General features: G+C 61.9%; 2 protein-coding genes across 3 annotated transcripts in view; both read right to left on the minus strand.

The window, feature by feature from the left end:
• Nucleotides 1-1600: 1600 nt before the first annotated feature.
• SEMA4C (semaphorin 4C) lies at nucleotides 1601-10420 on the minus strand. 2 transcript variants are annotated; one of them, XM_062209922.1, is made up of 15 exons: nucleotides 10353-10420; nucleotides 8260-8411; nucleotides 6680-6828; nucleotides 6295-6357; nucleotides 6090-6188; nucleotides 5914-6010; nucleotides 5670-5786; nucleotides 5432-5583; nucleotides 5159-5334; nucleotides 4737-4881; nucleotides 4411-4633; nucleotides 4206-4318; nucleotides 3152-3309; nucleotides 2987-3057; nucleotides 1601-2855 (listed from the first exon to the last, which is right to left on the minus strand). In XM_062209922.1, the coding sequence occupies exons 2-15, from the start codon at nucleotides 8366-8368 to the stop codon at nucleotides 2026-2028; spliced, it is 2502 nt and encodes an 833-aa protein (XP_062065906.1). In that variant the 5' UTR covers nucleotides 8369-8411; nucleotides 10353-10420; the 3' UTR covers nucleotides 1601-2025. The 2 variants fall into 2 exon arrangements, with proteins under 2 accessions (XP_062065906.1, XP_062065907.1); XM_062209923.1 differs by lacking the exon at nucleotides 10353-10420 and having other exon boundaries at nucleotides 8260-8502.
• A 5119-nt stretch (nucleotides 10421-15539) lies between these two features.
• The window catches only part of FAM178B (family with sequence similarity 178 member B), a 100185-nt gene continuing 88183 nt past the window's right edge, over nucleotides 15540-27541 (minus strand). Inside the window, exons 13-15 of the mRNA XM_062208880.1 lie at nucleotides 17297-17374; nucleotides 16789-16941; nucleotides 15540-15572 (exon numbers count right to left, since the gene is read on the minus strand). Of these exons, the coding sequence (XP_062064864.1) occupies nucleotides 15540-15572; nucleotides 16789-16941; nucleotides 17297-17374 (264 nt within the window). The remainder of the gene's footprint in view (nucleotides 15573-16788; nucleotides 16942-17296; nucleotides 17375-27541) is intronic.

Raw genomic sequence — 27541 nt, forward strand, 5'->3', positions numbered from 1 at the left:
CTTTGAAAAAGCACTTTAATTAATTTATTTGAAAGGCGGGGAGCCAGGCAAAGGCAGATCTTCCATTGGCTGGTTCGCTCCCCAAATGTCCCCAACGGCCATGGGTCCGGAAGCCAAGTCTGGGTCTCTCCCGTGGGCAGCAGGGCTCCAGTTATTTGAACCGTCAAGTAATTACTGGCCTCTCAGGCTGCAGATTAGCAGGAAGCTAGAAGCGAAGCGAAGGAGGTCTTCAAACTCAGCCACACCTGTGGGATGCCGGCGTCCCAAGTGGCGTCTTAACCCCCGTGCCAAATGCCTGGTCCCCGTGACCTCTTCAAAGGCTCCCTGCCGGTGCACCGTGTTAATCCAGCAAGGGGCAGCTGGCCACAACTTGGCCTGCCAGTAGGAGTAGCCCCACAGAAGCCCCAAAGGCAAGGCCAGGGCCTAGGTTTGTGCCCCGCCCCTCTCCCCATCACCTCTTCCACCAGGGGCACCTGGTTTACCAGATGTCTTTACGTATCAACCTCATAGACTCACACCTGCGGACCCGGCACTGAAGTCGGTAGATGAGCACACACAGGGCAGCCCGTGCCAGCAAGCCTGGGTCAGAGGCTGTGACAGCCACGGGCGACCTCGTTTCCATGTCCTGGACATGGGCTGGACTCTGGCGTGTCTAAAGCCATCGGGAAGGAGTCCAGGCTGGGTCCTGTTGTTTCTCAGATCTTGGCCCCAGGCCTCTCCCTGGACACCCTGGGTGGCAGCAGCAGCTCCTTCCCGGAGGACGAAAGGCTGGATGGGATCTCTCTTCCCCTAAACTGCTCGGGCGCCCGATCCTCACGCCAGTGAGCATAACTATGTTCACCGCCTACCCGAGCTGAAAACTGCTTCTAGGAAGTGCCCTCCTTCGGCCCCCTCACTGCCCGGGGTTCTGGGAAGGCAGGCCCCTCCTCCTCCTCCTCTCCCAGTGCCTGGACTTCTCCCTTTGGCCCGAAGCCAAGGCTGGCTCCCAAGGGGCTACAGCCGTGGTCTGGTTCCCAGCCATGCTGCCACCACTGTGGGAAAACCCTGGAGGAGTCTGGGCCATCCTCCCTGCAGAGAGGGGCAGAGGCTGGCTGGAACCACAGAAGAGGCACCGCCCAGGGAGCGTGCGGGGGCCCAGGCCAGCCTGGCTCAACCCACACGGAGCCTTGCCTCTTGGTACCTGCAAGGCTTTGAGCTCACATGCCTTATCCCCCATTACTGTGAGAGCTTTATTTTCTCCATTTTATTTGTCAATATAAAAATACTCAAATATTTACAACAAATAAATACGTGGGACACAATAAGTTACACTGTTAGGGGCCCTCCCCCTAGGGCTGCGAGAGGATATGCCCACCTCGCCCCTACACAACCTTCCCCAGCCCTGGATGGGGGGAGGATGAATATAAAATACCACTGAACCCAGGCCAAGAGGGAGGCCCCGCCCACCCCTGCCCCCAAACACACAGGAGGCTCCATCTCCCTCCCCCCACCCTGAAAACATTCACAGCCCTGGGGGCGGGACCAGGCCCACCCCTCTCCCCCCAACGGAGCCCTGCACTCCCCCAAAGGGGTACCGCACCCTGCCCACCCCACCCCCATATGTACAGCACTGCCCCACGCTTGGGACAGGTGGGGGTAAGAGAGGCAACGCGATACGACCCCTTCCCCTTCATAGCTCCAGTGACTCACCAGGGAGACCCCAGGCCAAGGGAAGACTGAACAGAAACAGAAAGGCTACGCCACACGTGCACACACACACACACAAACACAAATACGCGCGCACACACACACACAACTTGAAACTTCTGCCTTGGAAGGTTTTGGCGGCTGGGGTCCCACATGTCCGTGATCCACAGAGAGGAGGAAGACGCCTCCCGCGAGGCCGGTGTCCTGGTGAGCCACACCACGTGGCAGTGCCCATGCTGAGCGGGTGCCCGTGCCATGTCCCTGAGGTAGCTGGTGCCTGTGCAAAGTAGGAGCTGCACCTCCCACGTGCCCCCCGCCACTGCGGTGGCGGGGCTCCCCTCATACTGATGACTCCTCGGGGTTGGAGTCGGGCAGGGGCTGGCGCTGCTGCAGTTTGCGTCTCAGTTCGTCGGCGAGTTCAGGCAGGGGGTGCCCAAGGCCTCCCCGGTCCTCCCCTCCCAGTTGTAAGCGCACGTAGCCGTTGGCGTTTGAGTTCCGCCCACCCCCCAGGTGAAGTCGCGTCGGAGAAGGCAGGGGCTGGCCGGGCATGCCAGGAGGAGGAGAGGGGGGCCCACCTCCAGGCTGGCACCGGGCGTGTCCAGGCACTATCTTGAGGGAGCCATCCGAGTAGTAGTAGCCAACCGGATCCCAAAGTTTCTCGTCGGTTTCAGGGCCGGGCCGGAAGGGGGCGCCGGTGGGCTCCTTGGGCAGCTCCAGAGGGTACACCAGGGTCCTCTCGGCGGCCTTGGCACCTTTCTCCAGCTCTTCCCGCAGCCGCCGGCGCAGTGACAAAACGAGGAGCAGGAGCACCAGACACACGGCTCCCAGGGCCACCACGGCCAGCCACACCAGCCCCAGGTTCTCCAAGGGGGCCCGGGCCTCCATGGTCACTGAGGGTCCCGCCATGACATCCACAAGGTAGCTTTCAGCAGCCAGCCGCGCCCCCTGCTCCTCCGAAAAGCAGCGGTAGGTGCCGGAGTGGTGGGGCTGGGCAGCCATCACCACCAGGGCCTGGAGTCGGGCATCCGAGAGGAAGAAGCCGGGCTGTTCGGCAGGCAGGTCCCGGCCCCTGAAGGTCCAGTGGGCGTGAGCCAGGTTGGAGGAGAGGCGGCAGGGCAGCACCAGGTCTGTGCCCGCCACCACGGTGATGTTCTTGGGAATGAGCCTGACTGCAGCGGCAGAGAGAGGAGAAAGGGCAGAGTTAGAGCAGGAAACCCAGGGCCGGGGGGAGAGGAGCGGGACCTCCAGCTCGGAGCCAGGGCCCGGGCCGATGGAAGGGGGCACAAAAAAGCCAGCTCACCTTTCTTACTGCCCCGCTGGCTACAGACGCCCGAGGTGTCCGAGGTATTCATCTGTTGCAACAGCAGGGATCTGCGGGGGAGCCGGGGACCCGTCAGCAGCCCGGCTCCACCCACCCCTCCTTCCTCTCCCTCCCGGGCCCCACAACGCCAGGAGCCCTCCTCACCCGGAGTGGGCGCCCACGGCCACGCAGCGGCTGGTGTTGGCATTCCAGGCACAGAAGGGGTCCCGGGCGAGGACACAGTCTGCACAGGAGCGGTACTTGGCGCAGTCTGCCAGGGGCACCTGAACCAGCTGGGAGCGGGACCCAGCAAAGAGCAGCTTCTGCAGGAGAAGAGGGGCTCAGGCCAGGCCAGCGCAGGGGGCACACGAGGACCAGAGGGTGCTACAGCGGGAGCGCTAAGACCCAAAGAATGCACAGAGGGAGGGCTTACTACAAGCCACACGCAACCCTAAGCACCTTACACACATGACCTTATTAGAAACAGGCGACAGAGCCAAGGCCGAGCAGCATAATCTCTCTCTCTCTCTCTCTCTCTCTCTCTCTCACACACACACACACACTCTCTCTCTCTCTCTCTCTCTGCAGGAAATACGTTTTTCCCAAGGCCAAGCAGCTCTCTCAGTAGCAGCAGCATTGCATAAGGTGTTTTGCTATGTTGCAAGGGTGACTGCCAATCTGCGTGTTTATTCAACCATGCGCTTTCTTTCTGCCATTATTCCATGTTCTAGGGAACAATTTTGAATCACAATGGCCGGTGAAAGGCAAACAAACCCACGATCATGTTGGAGGGGGGAATGTTGGGGAGGGCGGTGCTGCTGCAAACAAGCCAGGAAGGAGCCCTGCGCGAGGGCAAACTGAGAGCGCTTTAGGGAGTGCGGGCTCTGGAGCAGAGCCCACTGGGGACTGGTGGGGACTAGATGTCGTGTGGGTGCCACCAGCAGCTCGCAGCCTGGGAGGGGTCAGGTCTACGGGGCATGATAAGCGGAGCCTAAGGGGAACAGTGAGAGCAGCTACTGAGGCCTCCCAGGGAACTGGCTACGGTGGCCCCAGGCAGCGCAGATTCTGTTTGCTTCTAGAAATTCGCCCCAAGCTCAGCGCCCTGTGCTAGGCTGGCCAAGCACACAAGCCAGCCTGGGGAAGGCAGAGACCAGAGGAAGCAAGCCAGGAAGGGGGGAGGGGGCAGGGGACAGTGTGGGTGTGGCGTCTGATTCATTACCTTGCTCTGGGACAGCACCAGGCTCTCCACCGGCTCTTGGTCAAACACCTGCAGCTCCTCAATCATGTGGACCCAGGGCCCCAGGCTCACGGCTTTGAGCAGCCAGCCGTCTCCTAGGGAGGTGGGGCATGGAAGGGGTCCGTCAGAGGGCTGGAGGCCCCAGGACAGCCACATCTTCCTGCCCTGGGTGCACCCACGAGCTTACCTGTGCCAATGAACAGCACTATATAGGTGGTTCCATCCAGCCCCGTGACCCGGTCGGCCACCACATGTGTGAAGTTGGTGTTCTTCTTCACCAACAGGGGCCGGCCCCAGCGAGGGCGCACCTGCTCCTCCATCAGCGGGTGCTTCTTGATGAAGTTGAGGGTGTTGTCAGGCAGCTCCAGAGAACTGGTGTAGCCATGGCGTCGGTGCCAATTATTGATGCACTGCCCAGGGTAGGGATGTGGGGAGGAGAGCCGTCAGAGGGGTGGGAAGGGCACGGGGGCGAGGGATTGAGGGCAGGAACCCACCCCTGCCCCAAGGACTTACCGAGCCGGGCCGGGGGCTGGGGACTGGGTCAGTATAGCGGCCCCACTTCTGGGCTTCCTCCCGGTACTCCTTGTAGGGACCCTCGAACACCTGGTGGATGTCTGCCAGCTGGTACTCGCAGATTGCCGACAGGTCCATGTCGCCCCTGTCGCAGCGAAGACAGGGGCCGTAAGGGTCAGGCGTGGCAGCCAGCCCTGGCTCCAGGCACAGAGCAAGGAGACACAGGCAGGAGGACGCATTGGCCACTCTGAGGTGCCACCTGGGACACACCCGGCCCACCTCCCACAGGGAGCTTTGGAGAGGGACAGGTGCCCGAGTCCTCCCCCACCAGAGCCTGGTGCAGGCTCTCACACCCACTCCCCGCCTCTAACCCCTGCACCTGCTCCTCCCTCACCCCCCTAGACTCCGGGCCAACAACTCACCATCGTGCCCTAAAAACCCCAAAGAAGGTGGTGTTGTGCCAGGAGGCGCCCTGTAGGGTATGCGTAGCCTGCAGCTGGTTAAAGTAGAGCTGCCAGTCGGGCGCAGAACACACCAGCCGCGCCTTCACGAACGTCGTCCACTTCCTCTGCAGGGTCCGCGCTCCCCCCAGGTCGCTCTGGCAGGTGGCAAGGGGACAGAGCTGGTCAGCCCTGTGGGGGTGAGGGTGGGAGGGCGGCAGAGTGCCCCAGAGCCCCCACCGCGAGACTCGGTACCTTGCAGATGCGGGCCACGCGAGCCACCACCTGCTCGGCGTAGCAGTCGTACTCCACGGCCCGCTCTCTGAAGAAGAAGTAGATCTTGTCGTCGTCCCCCGTGAAGCTCCCCACGCTCTCAGGGATGTAGGCGGAGCCTACAAAGTGAGGCTCTGCGGGAAGTGGAGGGGGGTCGGTCAGCGGGGCGAGGCGCTGGGCCACCCCAGCCCCCGCCCCGCACTAGCGCCTCGGGGCTCACCGTTGAGCCAAGAGGCCAGGTACTCGGTCTTCATGGTGTGGTGAGGCCCCATGTTACGCAGGATAACAGGCTCCGTGCCCAGGAAGTTGTTGAGGGTGGCTGAGTAGAGCTCCCCGTCTGTGAGAGACACAGGGCCGGGCCGGCCACCAGTGAGGCATGTGTGGCTGCGCTCTGGCCAACGCGGCCCCGCAGTGGGAGCAGGTCCCGGGGACTGGGCCAGCCTGCATCAGGGGCAGCCACTCACCCACTAAGAGGCCAGTGTGGCCCTTGGCCGGGTCGTAAGGACACTTCCCCTTGCCGTCCTCCGGCTCTCTGCGCTCCAGAGTGAAGGTGAGCATGTCCTATGGGCAGGGAGGGGCATGAGGAGCCGCCCGGGGCGGGGCGGGGGCGGGGCACCCAGGGCAGGGGAGTAGCACTCACGATGTACGTGCACTTGGGCTGGAAGGCGTAGGTACCGCACACATACAGGTGGGACGCATTGTAGGGCTGCAGGAAGCGGATGAAGTTGAAGCACTCCGTCTGGGGGCAGAGGCATCAGTTAATTAGTGAGGGTCCCGAGGGCCCGCGAGGACCAAGGATGGACCGAGACCAGCACCGGCACGCCTTCCCCAGGCCCAGCACCCACCTGATTGCTCTTTCCTTTCTGGGAACACTCAATCTTCTTCTCAGCCGGGGCCTCCCAGGAGATCTGAGGACGGGGAGCACACATCAGTGGCAGCCCGAGCTAGGCATGTCCCCCGGAAAGCCTGCAGCAGCGATGCGGGGACACAGGCACAGTCCCCATCCTCCGGGAGCTTCGTCCGCTAGGGGACGGAAGTCCCCAACTGTCCCGTAAGAGCCATGGGAGAGAGTGAACTCGCTGGTCCTAAGGAGTGGGTGGGGTGGGAAGCCAAGCAAGACATCCCCGGTGGGGGGGCAGCTGGGCTGCGGGACAGCCGGAGCGAGCCAAGCCCCTCAGGTCCTGCCCTCTCCCCCCTACCCTGTGCACCTCCCGCTGCCCCACCTCTCACCACTCCTTGCAGCTCCAGAGCCTCCACGCTGAAGGCAAACAGGACCTCACGGGCCCCCACGTACAGGAGCCCGGTCTGCTCGGTCAGGGTCAGTGTCAGGAAGTCCTGGATGCCCGTCTGCGAGAAGCGCCGCACTACCGTGGCCAGCTCTGCGGGAGCGAGGATGGGGTGGGCGTGAGCAGGGCTGAGGCTGGGCAGGCCTCCCCGGGGCTCCAAGCACTCCCACAACATCTTCCTCTCTCCCTGCAGTCCCGGCTTCCCCACGTGCAAGCCACCCCCGGCAATAAAGGGCACGTGCTGAAGAGCCTCTGGCTATGCCGGCGCCCCCTGGGCCTCCCTGGCCATCCCCAGCCTGGGAGGCGGCAAATCCGGGCTGCTGAGGAGGAAGGAAGGCTATCTGAGCCACAGCTTCCGGCCAGAGGAAGCCATCAGACTGATGGCACTCGCTCCCGGGGTCAGTCGCACCTCTGGCCTCAGAGCTGGGCACGTGCCCCGCCCCTCGGCTTCCAAGGCTGCTTTTTTCTTTGCTCCGCTGCCCACGGCAGACGGCGGGGTCCAGCCAGGCCCTGGATGCCGAGCCGGCAGGGCAGGAGGTACGGAACAGCCGTGAGTGCTCCTTGTTTCAGGAAACCTTCACGCCAGCAGGGATCCAGACCCAGGCTGCCAGAGACACAAGCACAGCTGGCCACTGGGGTGGGCAGGAGAGCCATGGGGACCAGGAGGAAGTCAGGGCTCCGGAAACCAGAGCTGCCACTGACGCCCGGGGCCTGGGAAGCCCGGCTGCCACCGGGCACGCAGAGCACAGTGACGCTCAAGTATCACGTGGTTCAATGCTAGGCCCCAAAGAGCTGCGGATTCGTCCTCAGGATCCCCCAAACCAGCCCTAAGTCAACGGATACAGACACAGGCCAGCACGGGAGGGCATCATTAGTGCCAGAGCGGAGCCTCTGGGAGGTGAGCTCATCCCAGGTCCCCAGAGCACAGGGATGATACAAACACCTGACATCACCTCTTCACACAGGTGCGCGTGCACGGGGAGGGCTGTGGGCTTCCCGCTGTGGACCCCATGCAAGCAGGTACATGCACACGCACACCCCCATCCAGGGCCAGCAGAGGGCATGAGCACAGGAATGGTGGAGGATCTACCGGGGCTGATAAGGGGATTCTTGAGAGCAGAGGGCTGGGAAAGCTAGCAGGGGCGGGAGGGTATTTGGTTTACACCCGTCCTGGTTCAGTGTTCTCTGTGCGGGCTCCCGGCACCACTAGTGATGGGGAGAGCAATGCAGGATGGTCTCTGCCCCTTGCATTCTGGGCAGCCAGGTCTGGGGCGGGAGTTGGTGAGCTATGCCTAGCGCCACCAGCAAGTGTCAGAAGGAGGCGAATTCCAGGTCCTGACCTCAATGACCAGGTCTGGGCCTCTGGGCCACTCCCATTTCCTAGAAAGCTGTGCCACACACACCAGAACCTGGCATCCACGCTGGGGGCAGGGCCTTAGCAGCTTGCACCTGCTCCTGCCAAAAGCAGCCCTCTCCCACCCGCCACTGCTCCTGCGCCTGCGCCTCCCAAGTTCAGGCACTCACCCCCAGAAGGTACTGTCTTCCGGGGCACGAGGTTCCACCACACCTCAGCCCCAATGCCCAGGCCCCACAGCCCTGCTGCCAGCAGCCAGACGGCCCAGTGCGGGGCCATGACACACGCCCCGGCTCTAAGCTCCAGCTCCAGGCCAGCTGCCCTGCCGAGGGGAAAGACATGGTCAGAATGACAGGTAGAGAAAAACAAACCAGAACTGGCAGCACCAAGACACAGGGCAGGCCAAGCCAAGACACCTGATCAGGCCTCTCCACTAGTCCCTGGACCACCTCCGGTCCTCTGTATGGAGGGGGACCTAGCGCCTCACGCGGGGCGCAGCATCCCCAGCCCCACTTAGACCTGGGGGCAATAGGGTCTCCCAGGGAGGCAGGGGTGGGGCAAGCTGCTGGGGGCGTGGACAAACACCAAGAGGCCCTATTTGGCCTCCAGGCCCTCGCTCCCTCTTTAGCAAGAGGAAGTTGTTTGGAAAAATGGAAAGGGATCTCTCTCTCCACAGCCTAAAAGGCTTGAGAGTTCCTTAAAATAAACTCGGGCAGCAGGACCAGTATCCACCGCCGCTCCAGCGGCGTGAAGACCTAGTTCAGAGAGGCCAACCCCTCAGTGGGGCGGGGGGCATGTGGTGGGGCAGGCAGTGGGCAAAGCCTCCCACGAGCACTGGGTGCAGCAGGCTGCCTGCGTGCGGAGGTCCCAGCCCGGCCGGTGCCCTCCCCCAGCGCAGACAATAGCCCGGCAGAGCCCAAAACCCCGTTCCACATCAGCAGGGCCGGGAGCCGAAGGGGCCCAGCTTCCCGAGGCCCCTTTGTTGCCCAAGAGGGAGGCAGGAAGTGGGTGGAATGGGCGTGGAAATGACCCGGGCCTCATCCTGTTCCTCGCCTCTTAGGAGACACCAGCCCTAGGGCTGAGGGGTGGCGGGTCAGGAGCCAGCTCCGTTCTAATCAGCGATCTCCCCGCGGCGCTGGCCGGCGGGGCGGGGAGGGCCAGGGGGTGGGGAACACGAGGGGGTTCCTCTCGGATCGCGGGGGACACACCGCGCCACGGCCGGCGCCTGCGGCACTCCCCCGGGGTCTCACGAACCTTCCCAACTCCCGGACTGCGCCCCGGGGACCCCGGCCTGGGCAGGCCAACGGGACTGATTTCCACTGCTCCAGCCTTCCCGTGCCGGGGACACAGATGCAGAGGCTGGGGACCTGCTCACCCCAAAACAAAGGGTCCCCGACAAGACCCCCTTCCCGGGTCCCCCACCCCACCCCGAGTTCTCCCCTCCCCCCGCTCCGGGGATTTGAATGCAAACAAAGCGGCGCTGGGAGCGTGGCGGAGCCCGGCCTGCGGACGCCCCCTGTCGGCCCAGAACCCCAGCGCGGGAAGGGTGGGGGGCTGGGGCTGCGATCGCCCCCGACCTGCCCCTCCAGCGCACCTCCGACCCTGCCTCTGCCGCTTACCCCAGGCTCGGGCTGGATCCCGCGGCGCGCTCCTTCCAAGGACCCGCCCGCGCAGCGGCGCCCCCACCCCCAGCTCCTCCCAGGGCGGGGGAAACGGGTAGCCAGAGGCGGTAGGGGGTGGAAGGGTGCGGGGTCCAGGCGGCGCGCACCGCACCACTGCCCACCCCGTGGACGGCAGCGCTCTAGCCGGGGACAGGGTGGCCGACGGGGGCCGGGGGCCTGGCTTTCCGGGACGACCCACCTCCCCAGCGGAACGGGCGGGCGGGGGGCCGCGGCAGGGAAATTCGATCCCACAACATCGGCCTTGGTCCAAGCCCGCCCCAAACTTTCCGTCGGGGGTGGGGGAGCCGGGGGGCAATTCGGGAGCCTGGCGAGGATCCCGGCCGCCAGCCGAACGACACAAGGGGACCCCCCACTCCCCCGATCCCGCTTTCACCAACCGGCCACCCCCTCCGGCCCCCTGGGGGGCTGCGTGCACCACTCGCCCCGCTCCCGAGCTCGCTCCAGGCAGCCCGCGGCGCGCGCAGGGAGGTGCTCGGACGCACAGCTGTCTCCGCGCCCCCGGCCCCTGCCCGAGCAGGGGGACAAAGCGGCGGCCCCGGGGCCCCACGGCTCCAGCCCGGCGCAAGCCTGGCCTCACTCACCTCTTGCGCGCAGCTCAAATCCCTGGGCGCCGCCCTCGCGCTCTGCTCCGACCGCGGCCCAACCCTAGCCCGCGCGCGGCCGCCAGCCCTCCTCGTAGCCCCTCTGCCACCGCCCCGCCGTCCCCGCTCGGTCCGCGCGCAGAGCTCGGGCTACCCTCGCCACCGCGGCGGGCGCCGGCTCTTTCTCCACCACCGCCTGCGCTCTCCGACCCCTCCTCCCTGACGTCAGGCGGGGGGGACGAGCGCAGGCCGGGGGCGGGACGCGAAGGCCCGCCCTGGATGGGGCTGCCACCCGCCTGGTCGCCCGCCCTCGCCGGGGGGCTAGGACCCCAAGGGCCCGGCCGCTCCGTGCCCGGCAGTCGCCGTGTGCGCCTAGGCGCCCGGACGGGGGTGGGACGGGGAGGAACACCGGGCATTGCCACGGCGGCCGGGGAGGGGGGGGGATCGGACTCACCGGATCTTTCCCAAGTGTCCCCCGAAGACTTATGGTGGGGTTCAGAGTGGCGCTCCAGTGACAGGCATTAAACAGCAGAACCGGTTCGGGGCGAACGTGACTCCAAATTCTGCCTCTTTCCTGGGTCCCCCACGGCCCCACTGGCCCCTGCCCTCAGGCAACAATGGGCTTGGCCAGCCAGGAAGACCCCCCTCCCCCCAGTCGCCGGAGAGACACTCAACTACTTATTTCTTAGGTTCCAGGCAGAGCCTTCCCCCAGGAATTGACTCCTCCTGGTGGCACTGGAAGGCTGCGTAACAAGTGGCAGGAGCCCTGATGTTCAGATGAAAGCAACCACCTCCAGACCCGCCGCCTCGCCCCCAGCTGCTCTTCCAAGCAAGCGTCCTCCTCCCTGCCAGCTGGGCAGGTGGACAGAGGAACCTCAGGGCAGCCGCCCCAAGGGCACCTGGAGGCAGATGCCAGCCCCTGGCTCGGGCAGAAGGGGCTGGGGTGGGGGAGAGAGGGGAGCTTCCACTTTAAGCCAGGGTGCAGTCCTGGAGGGAAGGAACGCTTTAGTCCCCGGCAGCAGGTCTGGATTATAAATCAGTTGGACAGCAGCTTTTGTTCTGGGTTAAAACTTGGCATCTGAAAAGTGGAGACCAGAAGAGCAGTGGAGATAATTGAGAAAAGCGGCCAGTTTGGTTTCAGTAACAATTGAGTCTTTGCTGGTCACACATAAAGGCCCCTTCTCCTGTGCTGGCCAAAGCCACATTTCCCAGCTCCTTCCCAGTAGGGGAAAAAAAAAAAAAAAAAAAAAAAAAAAGCTGTGGCCTTGGAGATGCTGGAGATAGGGGCAAGCGGGTGAGCCTCACCACGGGGCAGGGCGGGACAGGCTCCCTGCTGCAGAGCCTGCCATGTGTCTCAACACCAGCACAGAACTTGACTCTGCAACCTGCCTCACGGACCTTCTTCTCCTTCCTCCCTCATGACCACCCCCTAGCGAGTTGTGATTGTGTGTCTCTGGTGTTATAGACAAAATGAGTCTCAAAAGGTGGAGTCATGGGTCCAAAGGCTCGTTATGTGCAAGCTGGCAGTGTCCGCCATCAGGGCTTGGAACTCCCAATTCTGTCTTCCCACGAAGTCACCAGATAGCCCAACAATGCTCCCGTTCCTGTTTTTCCCCACTTCCGACCCTCGGCCCCAGCCTCCAGGTGTGAAGGCTACCAGGCAGCAGAGACCTGAGCCCTCTGGCCCCGTGTCTCCAGGATGGCCCAGTGGAAAGTTTCGAAAGGCGATCTGGTTTCAGCAGCGGAGACTGCCTTCTTCCGTCCCTCGGTGGCAGGTGTTTGGGATCCCCGAAGCCAGGGATGGAGGCAGAGAGAAGCCTCCTCCAGCTCAGAGCCTGCAGGAGCCCCCGCCCCCCAGGTCTCCTCCAAGCTGAGGCTCCAGCCGCCCCCTTCTCCCCACCTCCATGCATTTCCTGCTGGGTTCTGTTCATTCCCAGCGCTGGCCCTTTTCCGTGGGTGGCTGGGCAGAAGATAAAGTTTCCTGTAGGACTGCTTGTTCATGATTCATACTTTTAATAAAAGCGCAAACTGGTAGAAAAATGAGTATTCCTGGGTCTTCCATTAAAAAAAAAAAAAAAAGATACCAAGGCCAGAAAAAAAAAGTGCCCGTGCAGTCTCTTTGGGGGTCTGTCTGGCATTCTGCCCACCAGCCTTGTGCCCCCACATACCTTCCTACTCGCCCCTTGTATTCAACTGCTTGTGGCCAATTTAGGGGAAGAGACGCGCTAAACGCCTCCTGGAGCTAAGATTCGAGATGGAGATTCACTGGCAGCTCAGGCCAGCCCCCCACCCCCACCCACACCCCCACCCTCAGGTGGCCCAGGAGTCCACCTAAAAAAAGCGAGTGCCCCCTGCCCCCTTCTTGTACATATTAGGCCTGGTGCCCAGCTCGGGAGCTGCCGCCTGCCTGCCCACCCGCTCTCCCAAGGCAGCTTTCTGGCAGGAGGGAGCCCAGGAGCACACTGGGGTCTCTGGTTAACACTCCCTGGGCCATTCCCATAGCAGCCAGGAGCTGCTGTCAGCCAGCGAGCGCACAGATGGGGAAGTGACAAGGCTTGGGCCAACCACCCTTCAGGGAGGGACCGTTCCGAGGGCCTGGGGACTGAGGTGAATGGGGACATAGGAAAAGGACTTCCTCTCCCTACTTCCTCTAAAGGGAGAGTTATCAAAGCTGTCCACCTGGGAAGCCTTTCCCTTCCCGGCCCCTCCCAGCCACCATCACCAAAAGGAAGCAGGAAAACATCGGTCACCACAGCCCCGGATGCTGCTTTTCCAGTGGCTTCCATCAGGATATCCCCCACTTTTTCCCAGGGGCTTGGGGATCTGGAAAGGTCGAAGACCTGCAGGGCAAGTGGTAAAGTTGCCAGCACCGCTGGGGACAGACTGGCCTTGTGAAGGCTAAATTTAAAGATTTTTAAATGTTCTATTATTTATTTAAAATAAAAAGAGAGACAGACACACAAAGAGAGAGCTTCCATCTGTTCCCCAAATGCTTGCAACAGCCTGGGCTGGGTCAGGCCAAATCCAGGAGCCTGAACTCAGTCCAGATCTCCCATGCGGATGGCAGGGACCTAAATACTGTGCCATCACCTGCTGCCTTCCAGGGTCAGAGCAGCAGGAAGCTGGGATCGGAAGTGGAGCCAGGCACTCCGCTATGGGACGCAGGTGTCTGAAGTGATGTCGTAATGGCTGTCCCAAACGCCTGCCCACCAGCCCAGTTTTTAGATGATCTGGTCAGCTCCCAGCCAGTCCCAGAGAGGGCCCATTACATGCTCCAGGGGACAGCGTGCACCCTTGGGTGACCTCCCACGGTGCACCTCTGCTCAGGTTTCAGCCAGGGCTGTGGAGCGCCCGAGCCGTCACCGACACCTCCTCTCCCCTCGGTGTCTGTTTCTCTCTTGGGGATGAGTGCGTTTCGGGAACAAGTAGCCAGGGCTGGGGAGCGGGGCTCCCCATGTCGGCCCTGACAGCCAGCTGGGTCCCTTCCTCAGCACCAGGTAGGGGCGGCATCGAGAACTGGAAACTCCCTGGTTCAGACACTCAGGACTGCCTCTCTGCCCTTGGCAGTGAGAACAAAGAAGGGAAATTTCAAAGGTGATTTCCAGGTTTCTGAGGATTGACTGTCAGGATGTGTGGCGGCACAGCAGGGGCATCCCTGAGGGTGGGTGAAGGTGGCTGGCTCCCCGGAGTCCCCTTACTTAGGGGGCGGGCGGCCTGAGGCCCACACAATGCTGCTGGGGCCTGCAGCGGGGTGGTGGGTTCCCAGCCAAGGACGCAGGCGATGCAGCCAGGAACAGAAACCAGAACTCTCCATCAAGTCGCCTGGGCATCCAAGTCTCCCTGGCCCTGAATGGGTTTCTTCCACCTCTCGTTTGGCAAAGGCTGCTGGGCAGAAAAGGTGGCCCGTGTGGTGCCCTGCGCTGCACCGGGCTTGTGCCCGGTGTTGTCTGAATAATAGATGCCCCCAGGCTCCCAGCACGCCGGTGACCCAGAGAAGGAACTGTGTCTGAACAGGCCCAGGGAGGGATGCGCTCTGCTGGGGGTCTGTGCAAGAAGCCCCTTGGCCCAAATAAAGTCCTTTGTTTTTGGAGCAGTCTCTCTCCTGGTCGGCCTGCTCCTTCCTAACCCCTGTGCACGAAGCACAGTGAAGGACAGAGACGCATGCGCAGAGCCAGCTGTGCGCAGCAGCCATCTAGGGCTGCGTTGAGAAGCGGGCCCAGGCCAATTTGGGGAGTGCATGGGGGGGGGGGGGATCGGCTGCCACTTCTGGCTCCCTCGCGTGCCTCCTGCAAAACTCCATCCCAACCGAGCAGACATCAGGACGGGGAGAGACTGGACACGGATTCCCAGGGTCAGAGGAGTGGGCAGGAAATGTGCATATCCAGTAGCCTCCTGGGGGACACAGGCCCACTCACTCCTCCAGCGGGGTTCAGGTCAAAGCTATCCAGTACCCTGGTAGGGCTCAGGACCCATGAAACTGATCCCAGGCAAAGCCGCGGGAAAGCAAAAGCAGGATCTGGAACTGTCTCTGGGCCCGCCCCCACCCCTGAGTCTGGGGAGTTGCTTTCAGGCCTCAACAATAAATCGAATTAAGCGTAATTACAGCCCTGATCCACCATCTCACTCAGTGCAGCCTCCCCAGCGGAGGCGGGACGTGGGGAGGGGTCCCACACTGGGTCCAAACAAATGTTCCTCATCCCTGCCCTCCCGGGACGGTTCTCTGGCCACAGGGTAAATGCTCCTCCCCTGAGACTTGCAAAGAGCCCACTGCTGCCGGAGGCGGGGCCTGGCCCAGTCACGTGACTGTCCGAGGTGCGAACCCGGCAGGGCAGGCGCAGAGGCTGCCGGGGGCCCTGGGGATAGGGATTGAAGGAAGTCCTCTACACCACTGATGCCGAAATCAGACTTTAATGTGCACAAAGAAACCTCACATTAGTGACAGAGAGAGGAAGGAAGGCGGGGAGGACGGAGGCCTGCCAGGACCCAGGAGGCCCCCGGGGAACCAGAGCTATGGAGACAAAAGCCTTGGGGAAGAGGAGCTGGGGGGAGGGGAGGCAGGAGAGCAGAGGGCCGGGCCAGGTGGGAAGAGGCCCACCCCTTGCTGAGTGGGGGGCAGAGGGCAGGAGCCGAGGCAGAGGCAGGCGCTTGCTCCCCCGCCCTTGACTCTGACCTCCGACCCCTGCCCCTTTACATGTCCTTCCAGGGACTGAAGTACTGGGCCTGTGGAAGGAGAAAAACAGGCTGTCCTGAGGCCGCCAGACCCTGCCCACCTCCCCCCTGCCAGGTGCTGCAAGCAACAATTCTGATGCTCAAGGCCCCCGGGCAAGGACGCGGCAAGTCCGCAGGCCACCTGGCCACAGTGCTCGGCCGGGGTCCCCTGTGCTCACAGCCCGACACCCAGGCGGCTGCCTTCCGGCTCTGCCAGGCCACCAGTCACTTTCCCTTGTCTTCGAGAACCACACGCTGCTTCCCAGCAGTGCGATCCCGTTCCTCGTTCCTCGGGGCGGGAGGGGGAGGCTTGCTCTCCAGCTTTCTCAGAGACTTGTGAAATCTGAGCCCCAAGCCACAGCCTGTGGCCAGTGTGTCAGCCCAAGTCAGAGGTTATGGAGGGAAGGACCAGGAGGGAGTCAGAGGAGAGGCAAGCTGAGAGCCAGGGAGCCCTGCAAGGCGGGGGGGGGTGGGGTGGGGGGTGGGGGTGGGGGGGCAGGGAATGGTTCTTGCAGCCCCAGCTGTCTCCACGAGGGAAAGAGCGCCCAGCCAGCCGAGCAGGTGCTGCGGCTTGTAGAGATGGAGGCCAGAGGTGGGGGGAGGGGGAGGGGGAGGACAGGGCAGGGCTTGGGGGTGAGGCTGGCTCTGGGCCCTAATTCTGACATTCCCAGGAGCGGCCTATGTGACGGCCTATTTCACCTCTCAGGGCCTCTGGTTAGTTTGCTCATCTGTACAATGGGCTTCTAACCATGGCCGCCTGGTGGCGGTTATGTGGGTTCACTCAATAGCTATGAGCTATACACACGGTGTTACCCTGAGGAGCCGACACCTGCGGGGTGGAGGGTGTTGCTCCAGAAATGGATGGATCAGGGCAGCCCGGCAGTGGTCCTCCTACCGGGGCAGGAGGCCAGTCCAGGGCCTGCAGGACAAACGGGCAAGGGTGGACAGCTGGGGTCTCTGGCACTCCTAGCCACAAACTGGCACGCCCAGCCTGGGCCTTCCCTTCTCTGGAACTGTTTCTCCAGGTCCCCTCACCCCACCCTGGGGCACTGGATTCCTGACAAGAACGATGAGAGTCCCCAGAGGCATCTCCTCCTTCCCCACCCTTTGCCCCCCGGCCAGGGGCTCAGCAGCTGCCGAGGGGGTGGACACATACTGCTGACACTGGTCAGCCCTGCCTGACCACTTCCCTCCCCTCCCAGGGCTGGGGGACCGGAGGGGGCACCACCTGGGGCTGGCAGTGGGCCAGCAGCTCCTGCCAACGGATGTAGGTCTGGGTGGCCAGGTCCTTGAGGTTGGTCCTGTGCATGGCCTGGGGGCTCTCCCGGATATGGGTGCTGATGTGGCGGTCCAACAGCATGCACAGCAGCTGCAGCTCCCCCTGCGGAGGCGGACGGAGCGCGTGGGCCGTGGGCGGGTGGCCAGCGCATCCGAAGGGCAGGGTGTGGGGGGAAAACAGGGGCAGAGGAAGGGAGCGACATGAGTGAGTGACAGCTGGGAAGTTGGGCAGGAAAGGAGGAGAGGGCTGGGGCAACCGAGGGGGGGCCTGGATCAGCACCCAGTGGGACACGGCGGGAGGGGAGAGGCCCTGGCTCCCCTCAGCACCCTCTTTCTTGCCTCCCACTCTCGGCCGCTCCTGACAGCCGGACGAGCTCCATCCTGCTGACCGCTCGCTGCTTGGTGGAAAAGACACAGCTGGGGGCCCCCAGCCCAGCCCAGCCTCCTGCGAGACTCACCCATTGGTCTGGAGTGATGTCCTGGCTGCTGACCACCACCCCGGCCAGGGTCAGCAGGCTGTGGCACAGGTAACAGACCTGGAGAGACAACGCAGGGAGACCTGCTTCCTAAGCCCCGGCTCTCCCTTCACCGGCATGCCCCGCACTCTGAGGGACCCAGCTCACCATGGAGCCAGCGGCAGGGCCCAGGGAGGCATCTTCCAGGGCGCTGGGTGAGCCGCTGCTCTGGGCCCCCTCACTCTGAGCTGACCCCACCCCCCAGGCAGCCCTCCCAGCTTTCCCTCTGATGAATGACTATCCTCACCCAGAGCACACACTGCCCCCAGCTTCTCCTGGGGCTGCAGCAGGGGAAACCCGCTGGGGAGGCACAGAGGCACCCATCCACTGTGACCTGGGCCCCGGCTCTGTTCCCTGAGGCACCACGTTTGTGCGTCCTCTGACCTGGGTATCACTCTCCCCTGTGACACCTCTGTGCAAACAGCAAAGAAGCACCCCGTCTGGGGGGGGGGGGGCAAAGCCCACAGGTGCACAGCTCCTGCTCTGCACCCCTCCTTTGTGAAATGCCACCTGCACACACCTGGCCGTGGCTCTGCCTGACAGATGACAACCTGTGCCTACATGCGGGGGCATGGAGGGAGGTGGTTTGGTTGGGCATTTGCACACCTTCCCCACCAAATGCACCCTCAGCCTTGCCAGGGAATGCTTTCAAAGGTGAACACAGGACAAGGGCCAGTTCCATCTGATTAGAGAGCAGCTTGGTCCCAGGAAACACTGGGACTCTGTTGGCACCTGTTCGATTATGGGACATTCAGCTACTATGTGGAAAAAAATGATATGGGGACCATGGCAAAGACAGAGGATGCTCCTAACAGGAGAGCGCCGGCTCCTGGCACCCCGCCCTTGCCCACAGCCCCCCGCCAGAGGTTCCTCCTGCCTTGTCCCCTTCAGACTCCTCAGGTCTCAGAGAAGACGGGTGGCAAGACTGGCAAATAGGCAGCTCTAAGTGTGAGCTGGGGCGGGCGGGGGGCGGGGGCAGGCTCGGGAGGGGGCCGGCTCTGGAGGGGGCCGGCAGCACTCCAGCTTGGTGATGATGGGGCTGCAGCCCAAAACCAGCCCAAGGCTCTGTGTGCAGACCACTCTGCCCTCTTAGCGCACCAGGCGGTGCCCAAGAAATGGCAGCAGCTCCTCTGGGCACACTCAGAGGCCGCCCCAGGACGGCGTAGAAGCGCTTCTGAGAGCATCTGCCTTGGCACGATGAACTTTTTTTTTTTTTTTTTTTAAGACTGACTTATTTATTTGAAATGCAGAGTTACAGAGAGGTAGAGGCAGAGAGAGAGAGAGAGGTCTTCCATCCACTGGTTCATTCCCCAAATGGCCGCAACAGCTGGAGCTGCACTGATTCGAAGCCAGGAGTCAGGAACTTCTTCCGGGTCTCCCATGTGGGTGCAGGGGCCCAAGCACTTGGCCTCCACTGCTTTTCCAGGCCAGAGCAGAGAGCTGGATAGGAAGTGGAGCAGCCGGGACTAGAACTGGCGCCCATATGGGATGCCAACACTGCAGGCGGTGGCTTTATCCCTTATGCCATAGCGCCAGCCCAGAACAAATACCATGATGCAAAAGCCAGAGGAAAGAGGCCATCTGGGTCCCCAGTAGCAACCACTGCCCTGCCCAGGACCGGGTCTGTTCAGCCCAACAGCTGGGCTGGCCGGACTGGGACACTCTCCTGCAGGCACAGGGAAGACCCGGGTGGGGAAAGCCAGGGTGCTGGGGCAGATGGGCTTGCTGGGGAGCTGCTCGCTGCCGGCATGGACTGTGCTCTAACCCTCGGGGCTCCTTGCCCTTGGCCTGGCCTTCCCTAGGGAGAGACCACAGCCCCGCGTGCCTTAACTAAGACACAGACAGCCACACACACGCGGTCATGTCAGAGGGCTGCTGCCTCCAGCAACCTCAGTTCCCCCGCAAACCAAAAGGAGAAAGGGTCCTTCTAGCTTTTTTTTCGGGGGTGGGGCGTGGTGGGTGTGCATGGGGAGGAGTGGGTGCAGCTCAGTGTTTGCTGAGAGGAAGTGACTAAGCTCACGCAGGCCTCAAAGGAACAGCAGGATTTGAGGCAAAGACGGCCCTGTGGGGGCGGGGGTGGGCAGATTACAACAACAGACAGGTCCTGAGGGTTGATGAGAGAAACAGAGGCAGGGCACGTAAGGACTGCCGGGCCAGGTAGCCAGCTGGGCTGGCGCAGGGACAGGGCTGGCTGCACAGAGTGGAGGGGGTGGTGCGCGCTGGGTTGGTGGGGGGATAACGGGGACCCTGGGGCAGCAGGAGACAGAGTCTGCGCCAGTGTGAAGAGTGGCTCCCTCGGGCAGAGGGCCTGTGCTACGTCCTTTCTCATCCCCGGACTTTTTCTTTAAGGTGATGTCTCTGCCCTGCGTGCTTTTACTCACACGACCACAATACAAGGAAAGCGTGTTTGTTTTCATTGTAACTACACATTGCCCACTCACTGCACCGAAGCACCAGGGCACTGAGGGTAAAGCACTTGAGTGAGCTGCCCGTGAGAGCAGCAAAGGAAAAGAATCCAGAGGCCATGGCATAGTGGGTAAAGCCGCCGCCTGCAGTGCTGGCATCCCATATTGGCGCCGGTTCGAGTCCCAGCTGTTCCACTTCTGATCCAGCTCTCTGCTGTGGCCTGGGAAAGCAGCAGAAGATGGCCCAAGTCCTTGGGCCCCTGCACCCACGTGGGAGACCCGGAAGAAGCTCCTGGCTTGGGATCGGCCCAGCTCTGTTTGTTGCGTCCATCTGGGGAGTGAACCAGTGTATGGAAGACCTCTCTCTCTGCCTCTCTATAACTCTGCCTTTCACATAAATAATAATAAAAACAAATTAAAAAAAAAAAAAACAAAGAAAAAGAATCCAAGCAAAGGCAACAGAACCCCAGGGGGTGTGGGGATGGCTGGGTGAGACAGCCTGGGGCCATCTGCAGAAGTGGGGAGACCCTGCACCTCTCAGACACCTGTCACGGGGAGGCACCCTCCCAGCACGGGGCAGGCCGCAGCCCAGTGGAGGGGTCTCGGCTATGGAACTTTTCTCCTTCTGGGAGGAGGCATGGCCAGAGCTGAGGAACGCTCTAGGAAGACTGGGCCATTCACCCCGGCAGTGGGGACTGGCTAAGCAACAGAGCCAGCACGTGAGCGGCTCTGGTTTCACAACTCGCTTCCTTTGCTGATTCCCATGATCGAATCTGCGGGGAAAATCCCAGGAAAACTATTGTGAACACCGTAGGGGGGGCAGAATAGAAAGTACGGGGTGCGCGTCCGGAAGAGCCATAGGGACCTCCTCATGGAAGCACTTTCTCCAGAGGGGAAAACCAGGCGGCCAGCCAGCCCTGGCCTGCAGGCTGCTGCCTTTCCCCTGGCACTCCAGGGTACTTGGAGGTGGACCCAAGTGAGGGGAGGCCCCTTTAGGAGTATTTTGACCCAGCTTAAAGGGACCAGGTTCCACCCGTGGCCAGAACTCATGACCTGGACAGCAGCAGAGCCAATGCCCTCCCTTGGGGGCACGTGGGGGGCTTGGCCCAAGCTGGACTCCCGTTTTTGCTTCTGAAAAAGGGTTTCCTAATTGGCACAAGACACACACAAACCGCCATCTCCTGTCACCTCCCACAGCCCCACGGTCTTGAAGGTGAGGAGCGGGTCTGAACTGATCCAGACGAAGCGCACAGTCAGGCCTGGCCCCTTCTGGACCCCCCCACCCCCAACCGGCGTGAAGGGCGGAGGAGCCAGCCATTAGCAGAAACCAGGGGCTCTGCCCCAGGAGTCTCTCCTGGAAACACTGGTGAAGGTTGGGAGACCCAGAGGGCGAGGAGTGTGGGGCAGGCAGGGCTGGGCGAGGGAGGGGCTGTCACTCCTCCTGGGGTGAACAGCCAGGTGCCAGCGCCACACACTCGCTGCTCCCTTCCTGGTCTGACCAATCCCTGAACTCTGGCAAGCCTGCTCCTGTCCTGGCTGGCACCGCAGAGACCCAGGCTGCAGCTTCCCTGTGTAGCGCAGGAAGGGGTGGCCGCTGGGCAGGTGCACGTAACGCGGTGACCCCTGCCCGCGTGCCTGCCCTGTCCATTTCCTCCACTGCTAGGAGCCTGAGGCAGTCCCTTCCAGGTCTCACTGTTGGAGGAAGTCAGTGTGGCTGCAGGGTGAGCCCCCTGTGGCTGGTGGCAGCTATACTTGTCCGGGCCTCAGGATCTTGTCTGCAGCCGGGTCCCTGACCAACCCAGACAGCCCAGCTCCTCCTGCGCAGGACATGAGTCGAGGCTGGGAAGTCCCGGTGGGAGATGGGACCCGGGAAACCTCAGTCAACATCGTGGGAAGATGCGGTCTGCAGACAAGGAGAAGGACGTGCCTGAACCCGGCACCGACAAGACAAGGCAGGGACAGCCTCTGTAGCCACTGCCAGCGAGGCCTGCAGCTCCTGTTGCCTGGGTCTCCCCAGAGTCTGGGGGTTATTCCCAGCAACCCCGTGCGGGCTGCCTCATTCCTGGCTCCCCGGCCTTAAATAGGGAGGAGTGACAGCAAGCAGCCCGCTTGGCCTTGTCACCCGCAGAGGGGGAGATGACCAATGACTCCCGGCTTCGTTTGCGCTGGTTTTGACCCCAGGAACCGCCAGCCAAGTGTTCCAGCTCAAGCGGGATCCATTCTCAGCACTTCTGACACAGAGCAGAGGGAAAATGGGTGGGCATTTCCCAGGAACTCCATACTTCAGAAAATTCCCCTCCAGCGATTGCCAAGGGAGCAGGCTGAGGCCCGGCGTATTTACGCTGAAGATGGGCAGAGAGGAGGGGAGAGGCTGTCCCTGGAAGCTACTCACACGTCACAGTTCCTCCTGCCACAGGTCACGACCAAGCCCTTCCCCTGGAGGCTGCCCAGGCACGGTGGGCACGGCAGACCCTGCAGGAGGACCCTAGGGGAGCAGCTTTGGGGCAGCTGCAGGCTGGGGGCAGGGGGAGAACAGAGGCTGCCAGGGAGGACGGATGCTGACCCAAAGGACGTGGCTCTCCCAACCGTGCTGCTGGCACCCAGGGGTTTACCCCACAGGTGTCTCTGGCTCTTGCTCAGGGAGTTGGCCCTGAATGCCTGCTGATGCCCAAACCCCTTGCCTGGGACAGGAAGGCCCCAGTACAGGCCTCCTTCGTTTTCACCTTTCCAGTGCAGCCCTGCCTGCTGACGGGTCCCGAGAGAGGATCTGTGCCCCACCTGCCAGCATCGCCACCCGTGGGTCCTCTCAGGGATTTAGACACAAACACAGGTAGATCGGCACTAGGGCAGGTGTTTGGCATGGCGGTTATGCCTGCCTGGGAAACCTTCATCCCATGTTGGAGTGCCTGGGTTCGAGTCCCTGCTCCACTTTCAAGTCCAACATCCTGCTCAGGTGCACCCTCGGAAGCAGTGGTGGCGGCTCAAGTACTTAGGTCCCTGTCATGTCCAGGGGAGACCTGGATTGAGTTGCAGGCTCCTGACTTTGGCCTTGCCCAGCCCTGGCTGTCACAGGCATTTGGGTAGTGAACCAGTGGATGGAACATCTCCTTCTGTTCCACTATCTGTCTCTGCCTTTGCAGTAGATAAAAAATAAAATAAGAAGAGCTCCAGAAGCCAACTAGTCTGGGACAGACTGAAGCTGTGCTGGCCTGCCTTGGGCCATTTCAGGCTCAAGGCTAGGTCTGGGTCATGGGACTGCCTTTCCCCTTTGTATTAAATGGAAGCCTCCAGCATCCGTTCACAGTGTCCTGACCCAGTGGGGCACAGAGAGGGCCCGGGGACCCTCCTTTACAGCCCACGTGGAAGCTGAGATTTGGGGAGGTCCCCTGCCATGCATGACATTGTGCCAAGTAAGGGCAGGTGTGGCCACACACAGGTGGCTACTCTCACGCCTCGTCCAGCCAAGCTTCCCATGTGTGCAAGGGAGCATGCGATGGGGGTGGGGAGGGCCTAAAGGGGACTGACGCTGGGGAGACAGCCAACCGCTGTGTATGCGGCAACCAGAGCCAGGGCTTCCTAGAGGCCTGGCAGAGGGCGGGGTGGGGGGGAGGCTGGAGTGCTTCCCGGGGGTGGGGGTGGGAGTCTTGTTAAGCTTCAGCCCCCAAGGGCATGGCCAGGTACTCTACCACAGGTGGAACAAACAACAACAATCATTAGCCATGAGTAATCCCAAGCTTGGCTACCTGCAGGCCCTGGGAGGGAGCCAGCGCTTGGCCAGTCAGTGCTTCCATCAGCACAGGCGAGCAGGGAGGCACACCCCACACCCCCTGCCTCCATCTGAACTCATCCTGGAGTATGGTGACTCCCACCACCGTCCCCAGGATGCCACTTCTCCCCAGGCCCGGCCAGCGCACTGCATGACCCACACCCTTGCCCATGCAGCTCCTCTTCCAAGGTTACAACCCCTGAGCATGGATTTGGCAGAAGAAGCAAGGGCTGTATTTGAAGTTCTGTTCTTAAAGGAAAGCTGACGTTGGAAGCGCCTCTGGCCAGGACAGGTCAGCAGTCATAATTCCTGGTGAGCAGGAAATGACAAGGACACAGGGAAAAGAGGCGGGTGACGTAACACTTCTTCCTAGTCTCAGGTCCCTAAAGACACTGGGCCAAGAGGCCAGAGAGCAGCCGTCACGGGCGGGGCCTGCTGGCTCTCCTTGGAGCTTGCTAGACTGGACACTCAGTTCTGTCAATGAAAGCGCTTGTTTGGGTGTGGGGGGTGGGTGGGTGGAGCAGGAAGGAGGCCAATTTAGGGTGATGGGAGACAGGCTGGCAGCATCTGGACAGGAACCGGACTTCCGGCTCAGCTGTAGGAATGGCCGCGGTGCGGAAAGTGGCTCTCGGGGCCCAGCTGGGTGCAGAGCGTGCGCCCTCTTCCCAGGCTGCCGGAGGAGTGCAGCGACCCAGCATGCATCCCTGCTCCCCTGCACCCCAAGCTTCCCAGACAGTGAGTTCAGAGATCTGAGAGCCCCTCACAGTGGGATTCCCTTTGAAAGCTCTATCCCAGACTTGTGATTGCGCACCCTCAGTGGCCCTGGCTCCTGCTCTCTGTACTGAGGACAAACAGGGAACGAGGCACCCACGGCACAGTGGCTTGGGGTGGGAAAGAGCTGGGGGCTGGGGCTTTTTTCTTCCTGTGCATGCACTGTGGGGGGTGACCGCTGAGTGCTCCCCCCATTCCTGCATCTGCTGTGGGACGAGCTGAGGGGCTGGGGGAAAGCTGGCTGGAGGGCTCCCACCCTTCCTCTCCAGCTTCCTGCTGCTGCTGCCGGTGATGGGAGGTGACAGGCGAGACTGGTGGGCTCTTCCTGCTTCTCCAGCTGGAACGAGCAACTTTTTATAAAAAAGATGTATTGGGGGCCGGTGCCATGGTGCAGTAGGTTAACCTTCTGCCTGTGGCACCAGTATCCCATATGGGCGCTGGTTCTAGTCCCGGATGCTCCTCTTCAGATCCAGCTCTCTGCTGTGGCCTGGGAAAGCAGTAGAAGATGGCCCAAGTCCTTGGGCCCCTGCACCCACGTGGGAGACCTGGAAGAAGCTCCTGGCTCCTGGCTTTGGATTGGCGCAGCTCTGGCCGTTGTGGCCACCTGGGGAGTGAACCAACAAATGGAAGACCTTTCTCTCTGTCTCTCTCTCTCACTGTCTGTAAGTATCTCTCAAATAAATAAATAAAATCTTTTAAAAAAGATTTATTTTTGAAAGGCAGAGATAGAGAGAGAGAGAGATGGGGGGGTGTCTTTCATCCACTGGTTCATTCCCCCAAATGGCTGTAATGGCTAGGGCTGGGCCAGGCCAAAGCCAGAAGCCAAGAGCTTCATCCAGGTCTCCCATGTGGGTGCAAGGGCCTGAGGACCTGGGCCATCTGCCACTGCTATCCCAGGCTCAATAGCAGGAAGCTGGGTCGGAACTGGAGCAGCCAGGACTGGAACGGGTGCCCATAACGGATGCTGGCACTGCAGAGAGAGGCTTAGCCTTCAATGTCACAGCACTGGCCCTGGGACTAGCATCTCTGACCTCAAGGGGACGTGGACTGGAAAACTCAGCTCTGCCAGTGACCCAGCGAGGGGCAGGATTCTGGGCACACGTGTGCGTACCTGGTGTGACAGGAGTGCTCAGGTGAGCACATGGCTTGTGTGAGTGACGGGAACCAGCCTGAGTGTTCATATGGCCACCTTCCCAGAGCAATGGCATCCTTAAAAACCAAGGCTTCCTCCATCCTCCTCATCTTGCTCCCTAAATTGTCTGCAGGAGCGTTGGCCCAGCTGAAGCTTGGAAATGCTGCCCTCCTTGTACCCCATGGGGACACCAGAGTAAGGCCAGTGCTCCTGGCTAAGAGCAGGAAAGACGGGACAGCCAGTTCCTGGGCTTCCAGCACCCTTCCCCATCCTCTGTGTGTCCCAACCTCCCACCTCCTACACTCAGGCCAGGTGGTTCCACGGTGGTGACTTCAGCCGACCCAATGGATGGACACGTGACCCCAGGCTAGCCAATCCCTGGATCCCGCCTGTCTTTGTGATTGGCTTAGAGATGGGCACATGACCCAGCAAAGCAATGGGCTCTGGGGAAGACCCTAGGGCAGCAGCTCTTTCTTTCCCTGTAGCTGGCGTTGCTAAGTTCTTCACAACACAAGCCAGGGAGTGGAGTGAGTGACCCTGAGCTCTCCTGACACAGTTCAGCCCCTGGACTGGGTGGAGCCTGATAAGCTGTCCCAGGACAGCCCAGGGTCTGCATTTCTGTCAACTGCAGAGGCCTGGCAGAGTCGGGGGAAGAAGGGACAGAAAGGGTAGACAGGCAGAGAGCAGTCGAGAAGGCTGGGGTCTGCCCGGCAACTGCTGCTCCAGTCTGAGGACAGTGTATGTGGGACCCTCCCCCACTTTCCTCAGTCCTCCGGAGGACTTAGGAAGCCCTGCCCCTAGCCCACTTGGGGCTGGCCCCCGCCTGGGAGGGAGAAGAGGGAGCGAGGCGGGCTGGGTGCAGGAGAGGTGGGGGAGGGGTTCCTCCTGGCAGGCTGCACCTGCTCAGGCTCAGGCATTTCAATGGCAGCCATGGGGACGTGGCTGAGAAGCTCTGGCCCGGCCGTCGCAGGTGACTCGGCTCAGGTGGGTGAAGCAATGTGTGCTTTGCTTTGAGGAAGCTGAGTGTAAGGGGCACAGGGATGGGGGTTTCTGGGAAAGACACGCATTGCCTGGGTTCAGAGTGTGGGACTGGAATATCAGGGCTAAAGCCGTGTGGATCAGGCAGGGCTCTGTGGATGGCAAAGTTTGAGCAAGGATCTATTTCTCCCTCGATCAGGATCGTAGGAAGACCGTTCACAGAATCATGCTGCTAGAGGCTCAGCTGGGGACCCCAGGAGGACTGGGCCCAGGTAGGGCAGGGCAAACAGCAGGCCCAGCTCCTGCCAAGGCCTCAAGCCAGCCGGGCTTGCACAAGCCTGCCCTCCCCGGCTCAGCTCTGTCACTTCGAGCCCAAGGCAGCTAGAATGCCTGGGAGCTCAGCAAAGCTGGCCTGGGCCACGGCCTTGCACGGCCTTGGCGTGTTCAGAGAAAACTGGCCGCTTCCCAGATCTGCAGAGGTCTCCCTGCTCCGTTTTGGGAGGGCTTCCTAGAGGCCGGCGCCCCCTCTTTGAGGTTTATGTCTGGAGATGTCCACTGCTCATCATGCTGGCAGAAGTCAGACACAGCCAACCACAGACTAGCTGGGGGAGGGACCACCTCCTTTCCCCTCCTCCAAGCCAGTCTGCTTCCTGGCAGCCCTCCTAATGGTGGCCTGGGCTCACCCTACGGGGTGCACGGTGAGGGGCAGGAGGGAAAGAACTGGCACTCGCAGGAGAGAAGGCAGACTGGTGGGGAGGGGGCCCCGGAGGCTCCAGGCTCTACTTGTCTTTCAGGGTGACACACAGGGCAAGGGGCCCGCGGGAACACCCGTCCCCTTGCTGGGTGAGAGTGCCAGCGAGAGAGGTCAGAAGCAAGGACAGCAGGGCCACAGGGCAGAGCAGCACCCTCCCTGCCCCACCCCTGCAGGGAGACAGGCCTCTCCCCCGTCACAACCTCCCATTAAGGCGGCTCTTGGCAGGGTCACCAGCCACAGGGACAGACAGCTGCAGTCTGCAGGAGCGGCAGCCAGTGCAAAAGCAGTAAAACTTGTTGGCCAACTCTCTCAACGCCAACGGCACACCGCGCGGACACACAGGAGGTACACACCACCACGTGCTTATGCACGCACATGCGGC

The sequence above is a fragment of the Lepus europaeus genome, chromosome 13 (genome assembly GCF_033115175.1).
Source record: "Lepus europaeus isolate LE1 chromosome 13, mLepTim1.pri, whole genome shotgun sequence".
NCBI classification, from domain to species: Eukaryota; Metazoa; Chordata; class Mammalia; order Lagomorpha; family Leporidae; genus Lepus; species Lepus europaeus.

Excerpts from the sequence above, each read along its gene's own strand:
- SEMA4C (XM_062209922.1), bottom strand. The coding sequence starts at position 8,368 with ATGGCCCCGCACTGGGCCGTCTGGCTGCTGGCAGCAGGGCTGTGGGGC. Across the intron at positions 6,011-6,089 it reads AGCCCAAGTGCACGTACATC|GACATGCTCACCTTCACTCT; the intron begins GTGAGTGCTACT and ends CCCTGCCCATAG. Across the intron at positions 5,335-5,431 it reads GCGTGGCCCGCATCTGCAAG|AGCGACCTGGGGGGAGCGCG; the intron begins GTACCGAGTCTC and ends GCCACCTGCCAG.